We start from the raw sequence: 17076 nt of genomic DNA, 5'->3' as shown, positions 1-17076 counted from the left end.
TCTTCTTCAGGTTTCAAAGGGTCAAGGTTTAGTGGATTTGATTTATGTCAGTTTGTGCAGTGGTGGATGAGTGTGAGGTCACAGTGAGATCCAGCCCCTTAAAGCACTGTCCTAACATTTATAACTAGGCCGGTTATTCAGTGTAATAGAACAGGGAGAGGGCTGGCATTGAATAGTGTAGTCTTTGTTCTTAACATCTCCCTCTTTTGTCTCTCTACCACCTTTTTTTTTAGACCTTATTGAAAAAGAAGGAAGGGAAACCTGATAGATGAGATCTGTTTCACATTGTGTGTAGTCATTGTTGCAGAAAGATTAAGATTTCCACAACAGTGTTTTCATACTAATCAAGCCTGCGCGTCATTCTCACCTCTGTAGACACCGGACAGGTGTCTAGTAACTCACCTTCCATAATAACAAGTATTAAATGTGCTGTAAATCCAGGACACTTGAGGCTCTGATAAGGAGAAATTTCAGGCAAGGTTAAGCCTCATATTTCTTATGAATCCCTATAAAAAAATACAAGTTTGCAAAGTTTTTTTCTTGGCTTTTATTACACTTGTGATAGATACAAAAAAATCAAAATGATTCACCCCAAATTCCTCCCGTGTTTTGAGCGGTCAAAGCACTGCATGACTGCAAATAGAAGATAAATCAAATGTTAGCTGAAAGAGAATGTGATGATCATCTGCTGTTGGCCCATTTATATTGATTCCAGAGCCCAACCCACTCAGGTACCTGGATAACTGAGCATATTTAAACTCTCTACAATGAGCCCTTGCAATGTAATATGAGAGTATTTTTTTAAGTGATCCATACAGTTGCGTAGAATTTTATCGTGTTATAAAAGGACTTAAACCTATAAAAAGTAGCAACAGTTGACATGTGTGCACAAAGTGATTATCCATTGCAATGTTATTCAATTGTGTGTATGCAGGGCATACTTTAGAAAAGCAATGGTGTCATATTGGTAATATTTCATCAAGATGTCAAAAAGATTAGCTAGATTAGATTAGATGGTGTCCTTAAAGTATTAATAAATGTAACTGCTATGCTGTGCAGTTTTTAAAAAAGTAGTTGGTTCAGACAATGAGAGTTAGCTTGAAGAAGGATTGGCTGTTCTGGGCTCCAGCTTCAGTTTGATGGGATTCTTGGGTGTTGTAAATCCATCATTTCCAAGCACAATTGGAATCTAAGAAAACAAAACAAAAAAATGTTTTACAAATGAAGCCCTTCCCAAACTCAAATCCAATCTCACCCAATCATGCATAAAATGTCATTATTTTATGACCACAAATACTGAAAATGTTTCCTCACTTCAGTCTCCTTGCACGTGACAAAGCTGAAGTTCTGGAGGATCTCCGCCATGGCCAGCTTCATCGTCAACATAGCAAATCGCATGCCAATACAGTTCCTTGGCCCTGCTCCAAAGGGTAGGAAGGCATAAGGATCTATGTTGTCTTTATTCTCTTTGCTGAACCTAAAAAAAAAGGTGCACAAAAAATTTCAATTTATACACCAAATATCCAAGTTTGGGTAAAATCCAACCACAACCTGCCATTAGACCAGTATAGTACCTCTCAGGTTTGAAGGCCTCGGGCTCAGACCACAAAGCAGGGTCATGGTGGAGAGTGTAAACTGGTACAGTGATGACAGTTCCTTTAGGGATGGTTACACCGTTAATTTCCACAGAAGACTTTGACACCCTCTCTAATCGATTAGCGATAGGGTACAGCCTCATGGACTCATTTATCACCATGTCCAGGTATTCCATCTGCATCAGGGCTTCATATGTTGGTTGACGCTGGTGTATAAAGCAGTCATTAGTTGGTAACACATGGGTTTCTAGTAAAAACAATTATTAAATCCAAACATTTCCCAAGTAACCTTTTCCGGGAAGGTTTTATCAATCTCCTCTTGCAATGTCTTTTGGATGTCAGGGTGGGTTGCCAGATTGTAGGCAACAAATCCCAGTGTGCTGCTACTGGTTTCATAGCCAGCAAAGATGAATATCATAGCCTGAGACAGGATCTCATGATCAGTCAGTCCTGTATCATAAACACACAACAAATAAAAGATTATCACTGCAGTGATAATAGTCAAAGCAACTGCTGTTAGCTCAACCTGTAACTCTGCAGTATGCTATGGGAAGGCCAGTAATGCATTGGCTTATAATTGACCATTTGTTTAGTTAAATTTAGTTGAGCTTATTAATTTGTACATTTAGATACAAAGAAAAGAAACAACAGAAAAAGGAAATAAAACAGTTTATATGTCGGCGTTTCTGGGCGCAAACCCTATATCTCCACATTTACCTTTTTTTCTATAAAAATAGTACATTAATCATATTATATACATATCTTTATTATTATTTTTGTTATTTTACTTCTACTTCTAGTTTTGCTGCTGTAACAAAACAATTCCTCACGGGATTAATAAAGTAATTCTATTCTTTTGGAGATTGGAGGTTTGTATCCGACAACAGCGATGTGCAGGTGAGGCAGAATCCCACAATGGGCTTTTATAAGGACTGTACTGTAAAAGAATAAAATATACAAACATTTAAAAATGATGCAAGGTAAAAATCAACATAGTTATATATCTTCCACCCATTCATCACTACTTCAAACGAAATAAACATATCATCAAATAAATTAGTACTGTGCAGAATCACAGCAGCCACACAACACAGCTACGATCTACACAGAACCAAATCTTTCTGACATCGAACCACTTTAAAGTTTCTCTTTGTATTGAGACAAAGACACAGAATCTGTCAAACAGTTCAAGATCATGTTCCATAATTTAGCTCACCAGTATTTTAAACGGTGCTGTCCTCTAAATGTATTATAAATATTTCATTCAGGAGACATGACTTTTCTAATGTCTGACTGGACAGTTAAGGAACTCAGTGGGGTCACTGGTTTTTGACTGATTTTTGGGGGGCATTTTTGCCTTTATTAGATAGGACAGATCAACAGCATGAAAGGGGGAGAGAGAGGGGATGACATGCAGCAAAGGGCCACAAGTTGGAAATGAACCCAGAGCTGCTGCGGCAAGGACAGTGCCTTCATTTATAAGGCGCCTGCTTTATCCATTCAGCCACTGGATGCCACAAGCTCTGGCAGTTTCTAAAACAACTTTATAAAGTTGTTTACAAGGTTCTGGAGCACCAAGACAAAACAAATCATGCCATGAATTCTTTATTGTCTTGCTTATTGATCCAACTCTTACCCGACTTTTAAACCTTAGTCTTTGTTTGTCTTTAACAGTCTGACCACTGTTGACCAACCAAAATGCTCTCCAACGAATTTCCTATTTTTTCTTTTTACAAAAAATCTCATTGTACACACGTTAAGAAAAAACAGAACTTGGTCACAGTGAAAAGCAAGGCTTTTTTCTCAAGGATGAAAGTGACCCTTGACATCTTAAATTTAGCCTTCAGCATTAGCAATAGACAAAATTGTCAACTACAATTCCTCAGTCTTATTTCTTTATCTACCTTTTTGGGTTTTTGTATCATCTTCGTTGTTCTCTGACACCTGAGCATCCACCATAAGCTGCATGAGGTCCACTCGGCTCTGCAAGACAAAAACAAGTGGGGAATCCTATTTTGATTTTCCAGTTTTGGGCTCAATGGAAAGGTTATATAAACAAAACATGCAATACCAGAATTACCACCTTGTGGTTGTATGCCACAGCAAACCAGTCAAGTTGCGCTTGTAGTTCACACCCATGTCTGTGAAAACATGGATGCTTCACATATATCTACGCAACCAGCAAAGTTACAAGGTGGACACCAAAAATTAGTGTCACCAATTCAGTATCTGACCAAATGTCTCCCCTTCTGTTCCATTGAATAATGGCCAGAAAGGTGTTATTGCAGAACAATGTGGTGTCAGAGTAAGGCTGACCTTTCACCTTTTGGATATAAAATGTCATCAATGCATTTTAGTCAGTTCATATTTAAGTCCAAGTTAACACTGGTGCCAAATTTTAGGAAACTCCCTCAAGGCCTTCTTGTGATATTGCATCCATGTGAATAAGATGGGCATAAGACCACCAAACTCTAATCAGTTCCTCTTTAAGTCCAAGTGAACATTTGTGCCAACTGTGAAGAAATTCCCTAAAGTTACAGTGTTCACATGAATGCTACTAATGGACGGACAACCAGAAAACATAATAGCTCTGTCCACCGGCAAGAAAGCATAAACATGGCCAACAATCAAAATAAAATCTACAGTACATACTGTATGCACACTACCTTGTGGTCATCCTTATTCCGGTCTGATTTGATTGTTTCCAAAAATCTGTAAAAGAATTTTAGCACATCGCCAGGGAAGAATGACAAGTCCATCTTCTCAAAAATCCCCTTCAAGAATGGAAACAGAACTGGAAAGAATGAAATTATAAATATATCAATCAGGGCTCAAGGGCACAAGATACAAGACATTCTGGTGACACAGCATGGTATCAGGCATACCCGCAACCACAAGCAAGGGATTCATGAAGTTGAACGTGACCATTTTCTTAATGTTTGCTACAAAAGGATCAGAGGGATGGTTGATGGAATCAATGTCCACACTGAAGGCGGTGCTGGTCACAACATCCATACTGTAAGGTCCAAATGATCTGCAAAAAAAGGCAAATGATTAATGTAGGAACAAAAAAAAGCCATCTAAATATTTGTGTAAATAAATGTTGTTTTCTTCTCAGTGAATAGCACGAATAACAAAATCACCTACCAAATATAAATAATATTGATGAAGAGTCTATGCCCAAATCTCATCACAAACCATAACAGTACTCACTCTTTAACCGCTATGACTTCGTCCGCTTTCACTTTCTTGTGAAGACTCTTGATCAGATTACTTGAGTGGCGCAACATTATTGAGTACATCTGCTCAGAAGTAAAAAAAAACCAACATGGAATCATAATTTATTTTCATGCCCCTTGAATGTGTGAATAATGCACCGAAAATGAGTATTGCATAAAAATATGTTACGTTCACACAAAAATAAAAAACACATACTTTTCCCTTTTATCTGTAGTTCTATTTATTAATACACAGTAGACTGTTTTGGTGTGAGTTGCCAATTGTTGGAGATATCGGTTGTATAGGTGTCTGCCTTTTCTCTAATATAATGGAACTAGAGGGCACTCAGCCTGTGGTGCGCAGTGAGCCAAAAAACACATTTGAAGAAGTCATTACTCATTACAAAACTTGAACAATGTCTCTTTCCAGAAATTATGACCTGGTTATTCAAGATAATCAACAGACCTTGTTGTGAGCAGTTTAATGTAGGGTCTATTTTCTTTCTTAGGAGCTTCTCCTATCAGAAGTACTTGCACGCTTCTTTCTGCGGTGATACCGTTGGCCTATAGCTCCAACACTCGACAACTGACACCAAAACATTATTCTTCTTTAAAGCTGCAGTGTGCTTTTTAACCTCTTTCAGGCGTCCGCTGGTGAATGATGGAGACAGCACACCACGAATCCTCTTCCATTCCTCATCTTTTACTTCTGATACAGCATCACGTAAGGGTCCATTCAGGCCAAAATCCTAAACCACACACATACATGCACACAAATAATGCCTTTTTTTACTCTGTGTTCTCCGATTAGTATTGGGAAACTGTCCCTACGTTGTTTTCTTTCTTACCCGTCTGTTGGTGAAGACAGAGTAACACTCCTTAACCAAGATTGTTTTGATCATATCTGTGTCCATTACGGCCAGTAAAGGCTCCCTGCCATCGTACAGCCTTTAATTGCAATAGCAGATATTGTGGCGAGTCAGTTACAGCCTTGAAGCACTGCATGAGAAATTTATGGTAGGGTGTATTCTTGCAAACACACTTACCCCCACAACTTTCCATATTTCTGATAGCATTCTGTGTCAAAATTGTGGACGCCCTGAGAAATAAAATGAGAGTGGTGTAACAAAGTTATCAAAACAGTCAGTATCTACTTAGATTACTGCACTAATCTGACAAATGCGTCTCACCCTTCTATATTCCAAAAATGTCCCAATAAAGGGCAAAGGTGTGGGTCCATCGATGCCTATTTTCTTAAAAAAGCCATATGGAGCATATCCATATCTGAGAATAAAAAAACAAAACAGGATTAGAGCACCGAGACCACATCTATCTGTTACTACAAAAATCAGTTTATCTCATTTTCTATATGTTATTTTGTGAAACTCCTCTAGAATTTATTTCATGCCTTGTCTTTGTATGGATCCAATTATATGTTACAGACTGAAATACAGAGTGAAATAAAAAAAACCCTATTTATTTATTTATTTTTAAACTCAAAACAATATTCCTAATTATTACAATTATGTATTTTAAATTGTTACAGAAAATAAACATTTTTGGTGCTTTTTCTCTCTTTTTGTGCAAATTTTCAGGTAATTTCTCACAAATATTTTGGGTCATATCTTGTCAAATAGGGGAGGGAGCAGGTGGGAAACACTTTCCTATGGGGGAACACATTTCGACACAACACCTGTATTTCCCCAAAGTCCTGTCTGCAATAGAGAGTCTACTGAGGAGACAGACAGCATTTCATCCACAACATATCCAGCCACAAGCATCATTAGTTCTCTGTGGCCTGCAGCTGTCCAAAGTTTGGCTGTTTAGTCTGTGTAGTGCTTCAACTATGACTGAGGAAGGCTCACTTTTGGTGGAGTGTATTTCCTGGATCTTCTCGTTGTTGAGCTGTTGCAGCTTTTTTTTTTTTTTTCAAATTTCGTCCCGGCAAAACCAAAGCAAAAGGACACACGTTCAGCTGCTTCATAATGAGCGTATCCACTTTACAAACTAACGTTGTTTGCTGCTTTGTAACGTGCGTGCGCAGCCTGTCAGTTGTAAAGCAATGGCAAAAGTTACGATGTAACGAATTACTTGGTTTTGGGGTAACTGGCATTGTATTACTGGAATTTGAATAGTACATTACCCGTTTTGATAAAAAAAAAAAAAGTAATGTTATTACTGTTCACAGTATAACAGAAATAAGTGCAAAAACACTACTACTCAAACTTTGGTCAACCTGGTTGTTTTTAAACTTTCTATATAAATAAAGTTGACCTGACCTGACACACAGCCCCAGAATCTTTCAAACATGTCAACAAGCAGAAGGATTTTTCTCACTCACTTTTAGTGTGGAGTTTAATTTGTTTGGAGAGTTACTCTCTACGCCAGAGATAAACAACACACCATACTCACGCTGCGATGAGAGTGATGAGAAATACTATTAAAGTCCAAGTCTCGATGGAAAAATCCGGAAAATAGCCCATCTCTGTTCCTCTGCACACCGCTGAAGACTGTGGTAACTCACTTCCCAGTGTTAGGAGTTCAAGCTGGAGTTTAAACTGGGCAAAGGGGCGGTCCCACATAGCTGGAAAACATTCAAGTTACATAACATTATGTCTCAATCTTTACCTGTGAATACAGTGACTGTTTACCTACTAAGCAATCTGCATTCAATTTCCAACAGTGCTTTTTCCCCCCTCTTGTTCCTTTTAAAGATAATATCTTGTCACCCTTTCACCAGGAGTTGAAATATTAATAGTATTTCAAATTATTTTAGTAGCTAACACATAATTTATCATTCTATATGATCAATAAAACAAAGAAATTATATTGATATAGTAAGTGCCAAGTGTTGCATTTTTCCCAAACAAAGGCCACAATGTATTGCAAGAAGATTGGTGAAAATATATGATGGTGTAAGACAGTGTCACACACATTATCAAGTCTCCTGATATTCCTGTCTAAATGACATGAAATATACACCAGCCTACTAGAAAACAGGCCTTTTCCACTGCAGACATTTTGCCATAGTAGGAAAAGCACAGGTGGAACTAATTACATTAACAATGGCTCAGATTCAAGTGTCCCTGTAAACCATGGCAGTGTGACAGTGAGCCAGCAGGCAGAATACCAGGACCCTGAAACTGAAGCGGATAAATCCAATCATTATTTACACCTGTGCTATTCTGACTGTGGCAAAATGTCCTCCATGAAAATGGGTGTTAAAATATTTACAAAACAAAAAATGAAACAAACTTCAACTGGCTTAAAGCTCAGCAAGAATTGCAGAGGCCAGCCATTAATTATACAATCAGTGAACTCATCCTGTGCTTTACAGAAGCAGGCGTAACTAAGATAAGGTTCCCCTGAAGAAAGATGTAAAGTCCAAAGCTGTGGACAAATGAATATAATACAGCGTATTTACTTTTTCCTGGTTTTGACCTTTTAGCCAACCTGCCGAGCATTTTTTTCTCTGGATCAAATGTGAGGGTCACAAATTTATATGACATTTTGACAGCTTGAAAAAACAGGTGTTATGCAGTCTAAATAGAGTTAAAGTTAAGGAGTAATAAATGACCTTTAGTCATTTACTTCATGTTCTTAATTACTGCTGTCAGCCAGTTTGTGTCTACACTATATGGGCAAAGGTTGTGCATGGCAAAATTAATTAGTTAAGTAAGTTAACATTTATATAGTTCCATTTAAATAAAGTAGAAAAAAGAAATGTTATGTCAAGAAGCGAGAATGTTACTTCCCACTGACTGTTCAGATCATATATAAACTACTGTGGAACTTAACTGCAGTCTTCACATGGATGTACAATATAAAATTTATACAATATATAATTTTAAAATCTTTAAAATGTTTACTCAAATGCTAATAGAGACTGAAATGAGCTTCTGATTCCCATCACAGTAAAGGAAAATGTCTGTGCAGTAAAACTGAACGTGGCTGAAATGATCTTGATACATTATATATGTTTCACTATTCTTTTAGTATGGAATGTTTTTCTTTCTTTCTTTCTTACTACAATATAGTATTAGTACCCTTTTGTAGAACAAGATGTTTTAGAATAAAGTCCTAATATTGTGAGAATAAAGTTGTAATTTTGAGAAAGAAATCATAATATTATCATAATTAAGTGGCAATTTAATGAGAATCGAGACAACATTTGATTTCAAGGGTAAAAGTCTTAATATTACATGACTAGACTTGTAATTTTCCTTGTTTAATCACATAGTATTTTGTCTTTTTTTGGTCTTTGAAATATTGCAACCTTTTATTTTAAAATCATAACTTTATGCTTACAATATTCCAACATTATTCTCGTTATTTTAATACTTTTTCCTCACAATTAAGACATTATTACTGTAATTTTATGACTTCAGTTTATCCTCATTCATACTAACCAGCCTATGTAGACTTTAGTTTAAATAGATTTAAAGTATTGTTAAAATTAAGGCTAAGGTCAAAATGCAAAATTATAGGGAGTACGTTAGGCCCTGGATAAATGACTGTACTGCACTTTGAAGTACTGCAAAGTTCTACTGTTGTAAATTGTCTCCCTTGTCAAAGTCATAAACAATATCAGAAAATATTTGCTGTGTCATGCAGCCCCAGTGGTATCACATAGATATATGAATGACAGTAAGAGCAGCCGATCAAAGTTTGATCTGATCGTGTGTTTAGTTAGAGAATCGTGTTTAAGGAAAAACATCAGTAGCAGAGTGAAATACAGAAAATGGAGAGAAAAGTGTCCTTTCTGCCTGGTTCAGCACAGTGAGACAAAGTACATTTCCAAACACTATCAGCAGCAGCGAACGGTCGATGACCATAATTAACAACTCTGCAGCCACTCTGCAGCCAAGTCCATGGGATCAAGCATGTGTACCTGGCTGCAGCAACATATTTACACTGTGCACAGACCCATATAATCTGCTTCCAAACTTTTCTTTGCTGCAAACAATCAGCCTTTTGCTGGATCCTCAACAACAGGTTCAACAAGTACAGACTTAAACAAGTTTTCTGTTCAGTCTTTTCTACGTAGACATTGTTGCATCTATCATCATGTTCCCTAACTCTCTAGTTACCCGTCAGCTGCACAATCTGTCTCCCTTGCCTCTTACTTCGGATGCATTTTTGCCTCCTGGATTACAAAAATAAATGAATAAAGCAAAAGAAAACTCATCAAGAAGTCACGCAAAGACAGTGGCACCTGTCAGCTGAGTTGGTAGAAAAAAATACTCTGTTGTCACATGAGGAGGCTGCCTTTGGCTGTGGCTGGGTCAGCAGAGAATAAATAGAGTTGTTTTTCTCATTTCTTCTCTCGTATTTCTGTGATCCCATGTGAATGTATCAATGTCAATACGCTGCATGTGTTTGTGTGTGTGTGTGTGTGCCCACAATTTTGCAAATGCCTGTCTGCCTGCAGCACTACACCGAGCGACTGGCAATAGTTGCTCTCTGTTTGGCTCAGATCAATCTTATAAAGATGAGTTTCCAAGAAGTAGTGAGAGAAGGCCATGAGAGACAGATAAAGTATTGAAGGGAGGCCATAACAAACAGAGAAAAAAGCTGATGATGAGGTCTGAACATGAAGCAGGGGGATGTGGGAGAATAATGCACAAATGTATCAAATGGCTGCTGATTGATTAAAAAAATCTCCAGAGGCCAAAGCTAACATTTCTGACATTTTTGTTTTAAATTGCTCTGGGGTACTTTGCCAGACGATAATCAATTACACGCCGTAATGCAGTTCAACATTCAGTACAAGTCGAAGATGGAGCCATTAGGCTGCAGTTACATAGTTTTTGATGCTATTCTGAGGAGAGGGGAAATTAAGAGGTGTGTAATAGCAGCTGGGTGGCCAGTGTGTCCTCCAGATGTTGTCTGGGATATGTTAATTGACCTGCTAATGAAGTCTGGGCTCCTCCTGTCAGCTCTGAGCCTCGGAGAGTCTGTGACATTGTAAGGGACACCTGCCTATCTGTCCAGATGACAGCAAACCAGAGTTGTAATGAGACACACACCAGCCTGTATCACTTGTTCTCACTTTATGTCACACACACTCACACGTGTTCATGCCTGCATACATGAATGAAAACCTTGCATGAAACCCATTTAAAGGTCTTGGATTGTTGGATTAATGGCCTCTAGTGGCTGAGGTTGAAGATTGCAACCAACTGAAACTTCTTGAGTGTGCAAATATTCATGTCCTTGGATAGGACAAAGTTATTCAAAAAAGGCTGGGCCACACACTTTAACCCATGGGAGCAATGGGATTCGACCAGCCCGTTCCGCACTCATTCTGACTTCATAAAATAGTAATGCTTTGTCAGTGCTTTCGCATGTGCATAAAATGCCACTGGCCAATGTAAGTTGAAAATGTGGTCCGACAGAACTAGCTGTGCTTTTTTTGTACATTGGTGGATGGCTGGGCGGTACCTGCCACATCTGTCCAATACGCACAAGAGTGGCGTCACTTGAGAATGCAGCCGGACAGAACCTGACGCGTGCGCGTGGCTGGCTGAAACACTGCTTGTAACTACATGATATAAGGAGTGTGAGGGTGCTTATGTTGGGAGGGGAGGTGGATTTGTCTAACAAACCTGATGCAGGAGTCTGATGTTCACTTCATGTGTGAAAGCAATGTTTTTTTTTTTTTCTACGCCTACCCAGTTGCCCCCTCTAATCTTAACCACCTGTGACTTTGATGCCTAAACCTAACCATCCGTGCCAGCATGTGTGTTGGTTGGTGTCTCAGGTTGGTTGCTGTTTGCTGTTGTTGCCTAAACATAACAATGTGAAGTCTTATCTCACCCTGTGCTTATGTTGACATCATCATAGTGGCATTCTGGAATGCAAAGAGAAGATGCAGAAAGATACCTAAAATGTAGTATTTAGATGCAGAGGTCCACTGATAAAGCTGCAGTATGTAACGACTTGAGATAAGAACATGTTGGGATGACGTGCAGTGTAATGGAATCCACTGCTGGGGTGCGTGGTGGCTCAGTGGATAGAGCAGCACCCCATATTCAGAGATTGTATCCTCACTGCAGTGGCCGTGGGTTTGACTCCGTGCTTGACCCTTTGCTGCGTGTTGCCCCCTCTCTCTCCCCCCCTTTAACGCTTAAATTGTCCTGTCCATTAAAGGCAATAAAAGCCCAAAACATAATCTTTAAAAAAAAACAATTGAAAATTCCTTTATGGAGAATTTGCAATGTGGCATGCAAAGTTTTAACCAGCCAACAGTATTACATTCTTCATAACTCTCACAAATATTCACAGTCATAGAGCTGTCAGGAGGCCCTCAATGTTAATTGAACCCTTTTGCATTTGGCTATGACCACCCTAGCTTGTGGATAGCCTGGTGAATGTCACCTTCTACAGCCACTGGGTGTGTGCATGCATTTGAGTGTTTATGTGTTTCTCTCTCTCTCTTTAACTGCCCTGCATGTGAAAGCAGTACATGGTGAGTCATGCTGGGGAGAGGTGTCTGGCTGCAGCTGCCGGATAGGAGGAAGAGATTTTTAAATTACAGCATGGAAAGGGGGCAGATGACTGTTATTGTCTGGTAGTTTTAAAGGTGAAAGCAAAGTCACTTTATACCACAGTCACTAATTAAGAGGCACAGACAGAAGCAATCTGGTCTCTTCTTGAAATAGAAAATGTTTTCTTCTGACTGCTTTTTTAAACTGCCATGTATTTCTTATCACTTCTGTGCAGCAGAGGGCAGCACAGGGTAACATTTGTTACGGTCAAAACAGACAGTAGAGATTTGCTGGAAGTTAAGATGTAAACAGCCACTTGTCTGTCACAGATAACCTTTCTGCCTCTGAAAAGGTCATATAATATGGTGCCTTATTAATTTTTACAATACATTCACAAGCTCTATCACAGTTTGCTCTGATGAAATGAAATGATGAGACACACTTTCTCATTAGCGCTCTTTAGCTTTTAGCAGCTCACTGCTCTGTAGCTTTTCTCTGCAGGCTGCTGTGCCTTTCACCGATTAATATTAGTCCTCTGAGCATCCGTCTTGGCCCACAACCCCTACAGTACCAGTGTCTCACAGGAGGAGCCACATGGCAGTGTGAAGTCACAGGGGGGGACAGTTAATGGCAGTCAGGCTGGTGCAATATGTCTCTGTACAGCAGCAGGTACAGGGTACCCCCCCACCCCAGGGAGCTGAGTAACATTGGGACTGTGTCCCGACCGAGGCACTGCAAAGTCACACGCCTGCAACACCGTGACGGCACACCGCAGAGTTTGGACCCTCTGTCTCTTTATATTTCACATATTTGTGTGACAGGGAATGTAGGTGCAGTTTCCTTTCCCCTGTTAGAGGTAGAGGGGAAACAGCAGGGAGAGAGGGAGGGAGAAGAGTAGAGAGAGGGGAAATCTGTATGCAAGAATGATAGAGGCACTGATGCAAGCTTCTGAGTGTGTGTGTGTAATGTTTACTTGTTCGATGCCAACTCCGGTGTCCAATTTATCCCATTAATTTAGACAGGAAATCATGTCCACCGTCTGGCGGCCACTTTCTATGAGTTATGGCTGCTCGTCTGAGCGAGCTGCTGTGATGAAAGGCAACTTTGCTGGCAAAAATGCACCAAGACACGGGAGCACATATACAGAATAAAAACATGCGCGCGCACACACACATACACACACACAAACACACACATGCACACAGTACAGTGACAGGGTGATTTAGTGGCTTTTAATTATTCCTAAATTGCCTGTCTTTCCCTCTCTCAAAGCAGTGCTTGATAACTCACAGTTATCCTATGTGAAACAAGATCCTACTCCAGGTACTGGGAGAAGCACAAGCCAGTGTTTGGTGGGTGTTAGCTTTTAGTGTGTTAGACTTTAGAGTCCATTACATAGCTTCTGGTCTGAAACTAGCAGTCGGAGGAAAGTGCAGAGTGAGCAGAGAAGGCATGGTGAAACCCTAATAGATCTCTGTACTGTAAAGAGCAAGACTGTGAAGACCAAGACTCCATCACTGCCATCAGTGACGTGCGCTAAATCTCTGAATCCACTAAATCCACCTGCTCCACATTCGGCTGCATTTCCAAAGGATTTCTGAGAGGTACAGAGCCAGTGACTTGTGATCCTAAATCCCAGCGCTATGTAGTGCCAAGCTGATGTTTGAAACAGCCCGAGGGTAGAAAGCTTTGGTCAGAGCTGTGTCCTTATCTGACTGCTACCATTAATTTTACAAATTCAGTGTTTACAGAGCCATCATTTCACCACTTTCACACAGTTTTTGCTCTAGTTATTTGGGTAAAAAAACAGATGGTATGGATACATTAACTATAAACAGAACCAACTTTTTAAACAATCTATCATATTGGATGCTGTACATCTAAAAAAAAAATCTATATCTGACTATTAACTTTTCTAACTCAACCTTGTCTGTTGTGCTTGAAAAAAGAAAAACAAACAAACAAACAAAAAAAACCCATAATATTTCCATCAGGTCACCTGATGTGTTCACTATGCTCTGTAACACCCAATAATGTAATTATTTCCAAAAAATGTAATAATGTCTGAAAATGTAATAAAATTTGCACTTAACTTGATTGAGGAAGAAAACCAGCTTATGTAATAGTCTGATCAATAATGTCATAAAATGCCTTGGCTGATATTGACATTGTTACCATAATATCTTATTACATTATTGGTAATATCTTACACAGGGCATAGTAATGCAAACTTTTCCTTATCAGAAAATACAGTGAATCACCAGGGGTGTATAAAGCACCCAGAAAAAAAGTGTTAAAGTCTTAAAGCAGTGGTTCTCAACTTTTTTGGTCAAACCCTTTTAAAACTAAAAAAATCCATAATTCATTTTTAATTGATAGCGATTTTAGTTTAATACATGTTTGCCTGAGAACAACATACCACTTGACATCTGCTGAAAATTTACAATTCAGTTTAACACCTTGAGTTTACATATCCAAAACATCAAATCAGTGTCAAATGTTAGTGTCATGTTTTCCTACTGAAAACACTAACAATACCATACATTTTGTATACCTGCACACTTTATATTCTGGGAAAAAAAACATACTTTTGGTTTTTCGTGATATTTTATTAAATCGTCAGTTTAGAAAAGAAATGACCACCTCAAAGGTATTTTTTCATTATTAAGAGTATATAAGAGTATATAGTATATAGCTATCTTATATAAGAGTGTTTCCTGTTGCTGGAATTCGATGGTTGAAATGACTGCAGGGACGGATTACTCATTTGCAACATGGACATACTCCCGTTATTTTCAACTTGTCAGAGAAAAGGACAAGAACATAATAGTAAAGTGCAATTTATGTGTGACACCGAGGGAACTCTCTACATGGAGAAATAGCACCAGTAACTTGAAGAAACACCTGGACAGGTGCCACGCCAATGCTAAGCTAACCACAAGAGTTTCAGGCGTGGAGAAGAGAAAGAGTGCGTCAGCTGTGCAGCGCCTAATTGCTGTAGCCTATTCAAAGGACCACAGATGCCAGGGAGGCTGGCATCACTTCCCACATATTGTGACATTACTGGTTGCAAAAATCTCCAACTGTGTATGTATGTATAGAGTAGATAATAGATGTATTTGTTTTCATATGAGTCCACTAAAACTAACGTTACACAAAGTTATTAACTGTGACTTTACCCAGGGTTACCAACTCTTACACTCCTGGCATGTGACACACGCCTTCACCGTCAGTCTTACACTCTCAAGCTTCCCAGGCAAATCTCACGCTAAAACGTTGTGACAGCAAAGGTGTTGAACAATCATGTAAACAACTGTGAACAACTTTGACTCTAATACAGCTGAGTACTGATAACATAGCAGTGTTTCACTATCGCGGATCAAACAACTGATGGTCCGACAGCAGCGCAGCGAGAGACACACAATCAATGCAGAACTTCTTGTCACAGCACCAAAGTGTCTGAAACAGCCAAACATTCAGCAGTGCAAAGTGACTCCTTTAGACTTCTACAGACTACCTTGTTTTAGTTTCAAGTTTAGTCAGAATTTGGATGGAATTATTTAGAAACACCAGGACACATTGTCCGTGTCTCGTCCAGCTGCTTGAACTGAGCTCTCATGATTATTAACCGGGGCAGATGTAGTGATTTGGGGGCCTGGGGCCATAGGCACATTGCCTTATTTTCACCCTTTCTCAAACTCGGAATTTTTGCAGGCTGTGGGCAGCTATAGAACAAGAGGGACTGGAAATTTCCCAGTTTTCATTTCTGGAATCTGGTCACCTCATACACAAGTACAGTACTTGAGTAAATGTAACCTTATTTAAATTTCACCACTGTTGACCAATAAACATTTAACTGTCTAAAACTGTTCAATGTGTAATACTCGCAATAGCAAATAGAAATGAAAAGAAAACAAGATTGTGTGTCTTGACATGTCATTCGGCTATCGGTTACATTATAGTAGGCTATAGCTCTATTGTGTGTCATATGATATGAATAGGCCTAGATTTTAAATATTTACAGTATCTTACCAGACTTTGATCCTTTGTCTGCTTTTGTGATTCTGACAGTTATAGTTAGTTAATATATAATGCATGACATTTTGGAAGTAACTGTCCCACACTGTATATATACGTGTACATAAATAAATATTGCAACCCGTCAGATTTATCTTGTGACTGCTCCTAACCCCTAGGTTGAGAACCACTGCTCTAAACCTGTGAATGTGAACCAACATGTGAATCAACCGTCATCTTAAAATAGCACAATATGGGTGTGTAGTCTGTTAAGGGCAGAATTAAGTAGTTATGGGCCCTGTCTAGCAAAAACAACATATGTGGTTTGGCTGCAGTTGCAGCTGTATACACCCGAGGCTTTTTAGGGTCATATTTGCAGATTGCTCTTAATACGGAGGGCATTTTGGAATGTGTGAAAGCTGCTTGGAGATGAGAGTTCGTAATCTCTCAATCCATCTTTGGGTTATTTTGAAGGGCTTAGAGTTTTGCTGGTTCGTTGGACATGTGCCTGGGTTCAGGATGTGTGACCACTGTCTGACTGACTAGTAGGGCAGAGATTAACACGCGCACACACACACACACACACACACACACACACACACTCTAAAATCCAGACAGATGCACAAAACAAACTGCACAGTCATACTCTTGTGTCTTAAATAAAATGTCATGAGGGTCTGTAAATGAGGGCAAAGTTTACACTGTCAATGTTTAAAGTGAGACTACACAACTTTTACTGAGCAGAAGCAAGTAGTG

At 39.1% G+C, this 17076-nt stretch overlaps 1 protein-coding gene across 1 annotated transcript; it reads right to left on the bottom strand.

Moving 5' to 3' along the window:
* Nucleotides 1–743: 743 nt before the first annotated feature.
* Nucleotides 744–7377, bottom strand: LOC121946723 (cytochrome P450 3A30-like). Its single transcript, XM_042491444.2, has 13 exons — nucleotides 7226–7377; nucleotides 6004–6097; nucleotides 5860–5912; nucleotides 5662–5761; nucleotides 5449–5562; nucleotides 4809–4897; nucleotides 4481–4629; nucleotides 4262–4389; nucleotides 3500–3578; nucleotides 1885–2045; nucleotides 1575–1801; nucleotides 1315–1477; nucleotides 744–1189 (listed from the first exon to the last, which is right to left on the bottom strand). The coding sequence occupies exons 1-13, from the start codon at nucleotides 7294–7296 to the stop codon at nucleotides 1094–1096; spliced, it is 1524 nt and encodes a 507-aa protein (XP_042347378.1). The 5' UTR covers nucleotides 7297–7377; the 3' UTR covers nucleotides 744–1093.
* Between the last annotated feature and the right edge of the window lie 9699 nt (nucleotides 7378–17076).

The sequence above is a fragment of the Plectropomus leopardus genome, chromosome 9 (genome assembly GCF_026936395.1).
Source record: "Plectropomus leopardus strain MGB_pleo_1.0 chromosome 9, ASM2693639v1, whole genome shotgun sequence".
Taxonomy (NCBI): Eukaryota; Metazoa; Chordata; class Actinopteri; order Perciformes; family Serranidae; genus Plectropomus; species Plectropomus leopardus.
Note: the sequence above shows the minus strand (reverse complement) of the source record. Positions and strands in the feature narration are given on the sequence as shown.

Bases quoted from the DNA above. Each gene is read 5' to 3' on its own strand.
- LOC121946723 (XM_042491444.2), bottom strand. From the start codon at position 7,296: ATGGGCTATTTTCCGGATTTTTCCATCGAGACTTGGACTTTAATAGTA. The intron at 5,762-5,859 runs GTAAGTGTGTTT...TTGCAATTAAAG, and splicing joins AAATATGGAAAGTTGTGGGG to GCTGTACGATGGCAGGGAGC. The intron at 4,390-4,480 runs GTATGCCTGATA...CATTCTTTCCAG, and splicing joins TCCCTTGCTTGTGGTTGCGG to TTCTGTTTCCATTCTTGAAG.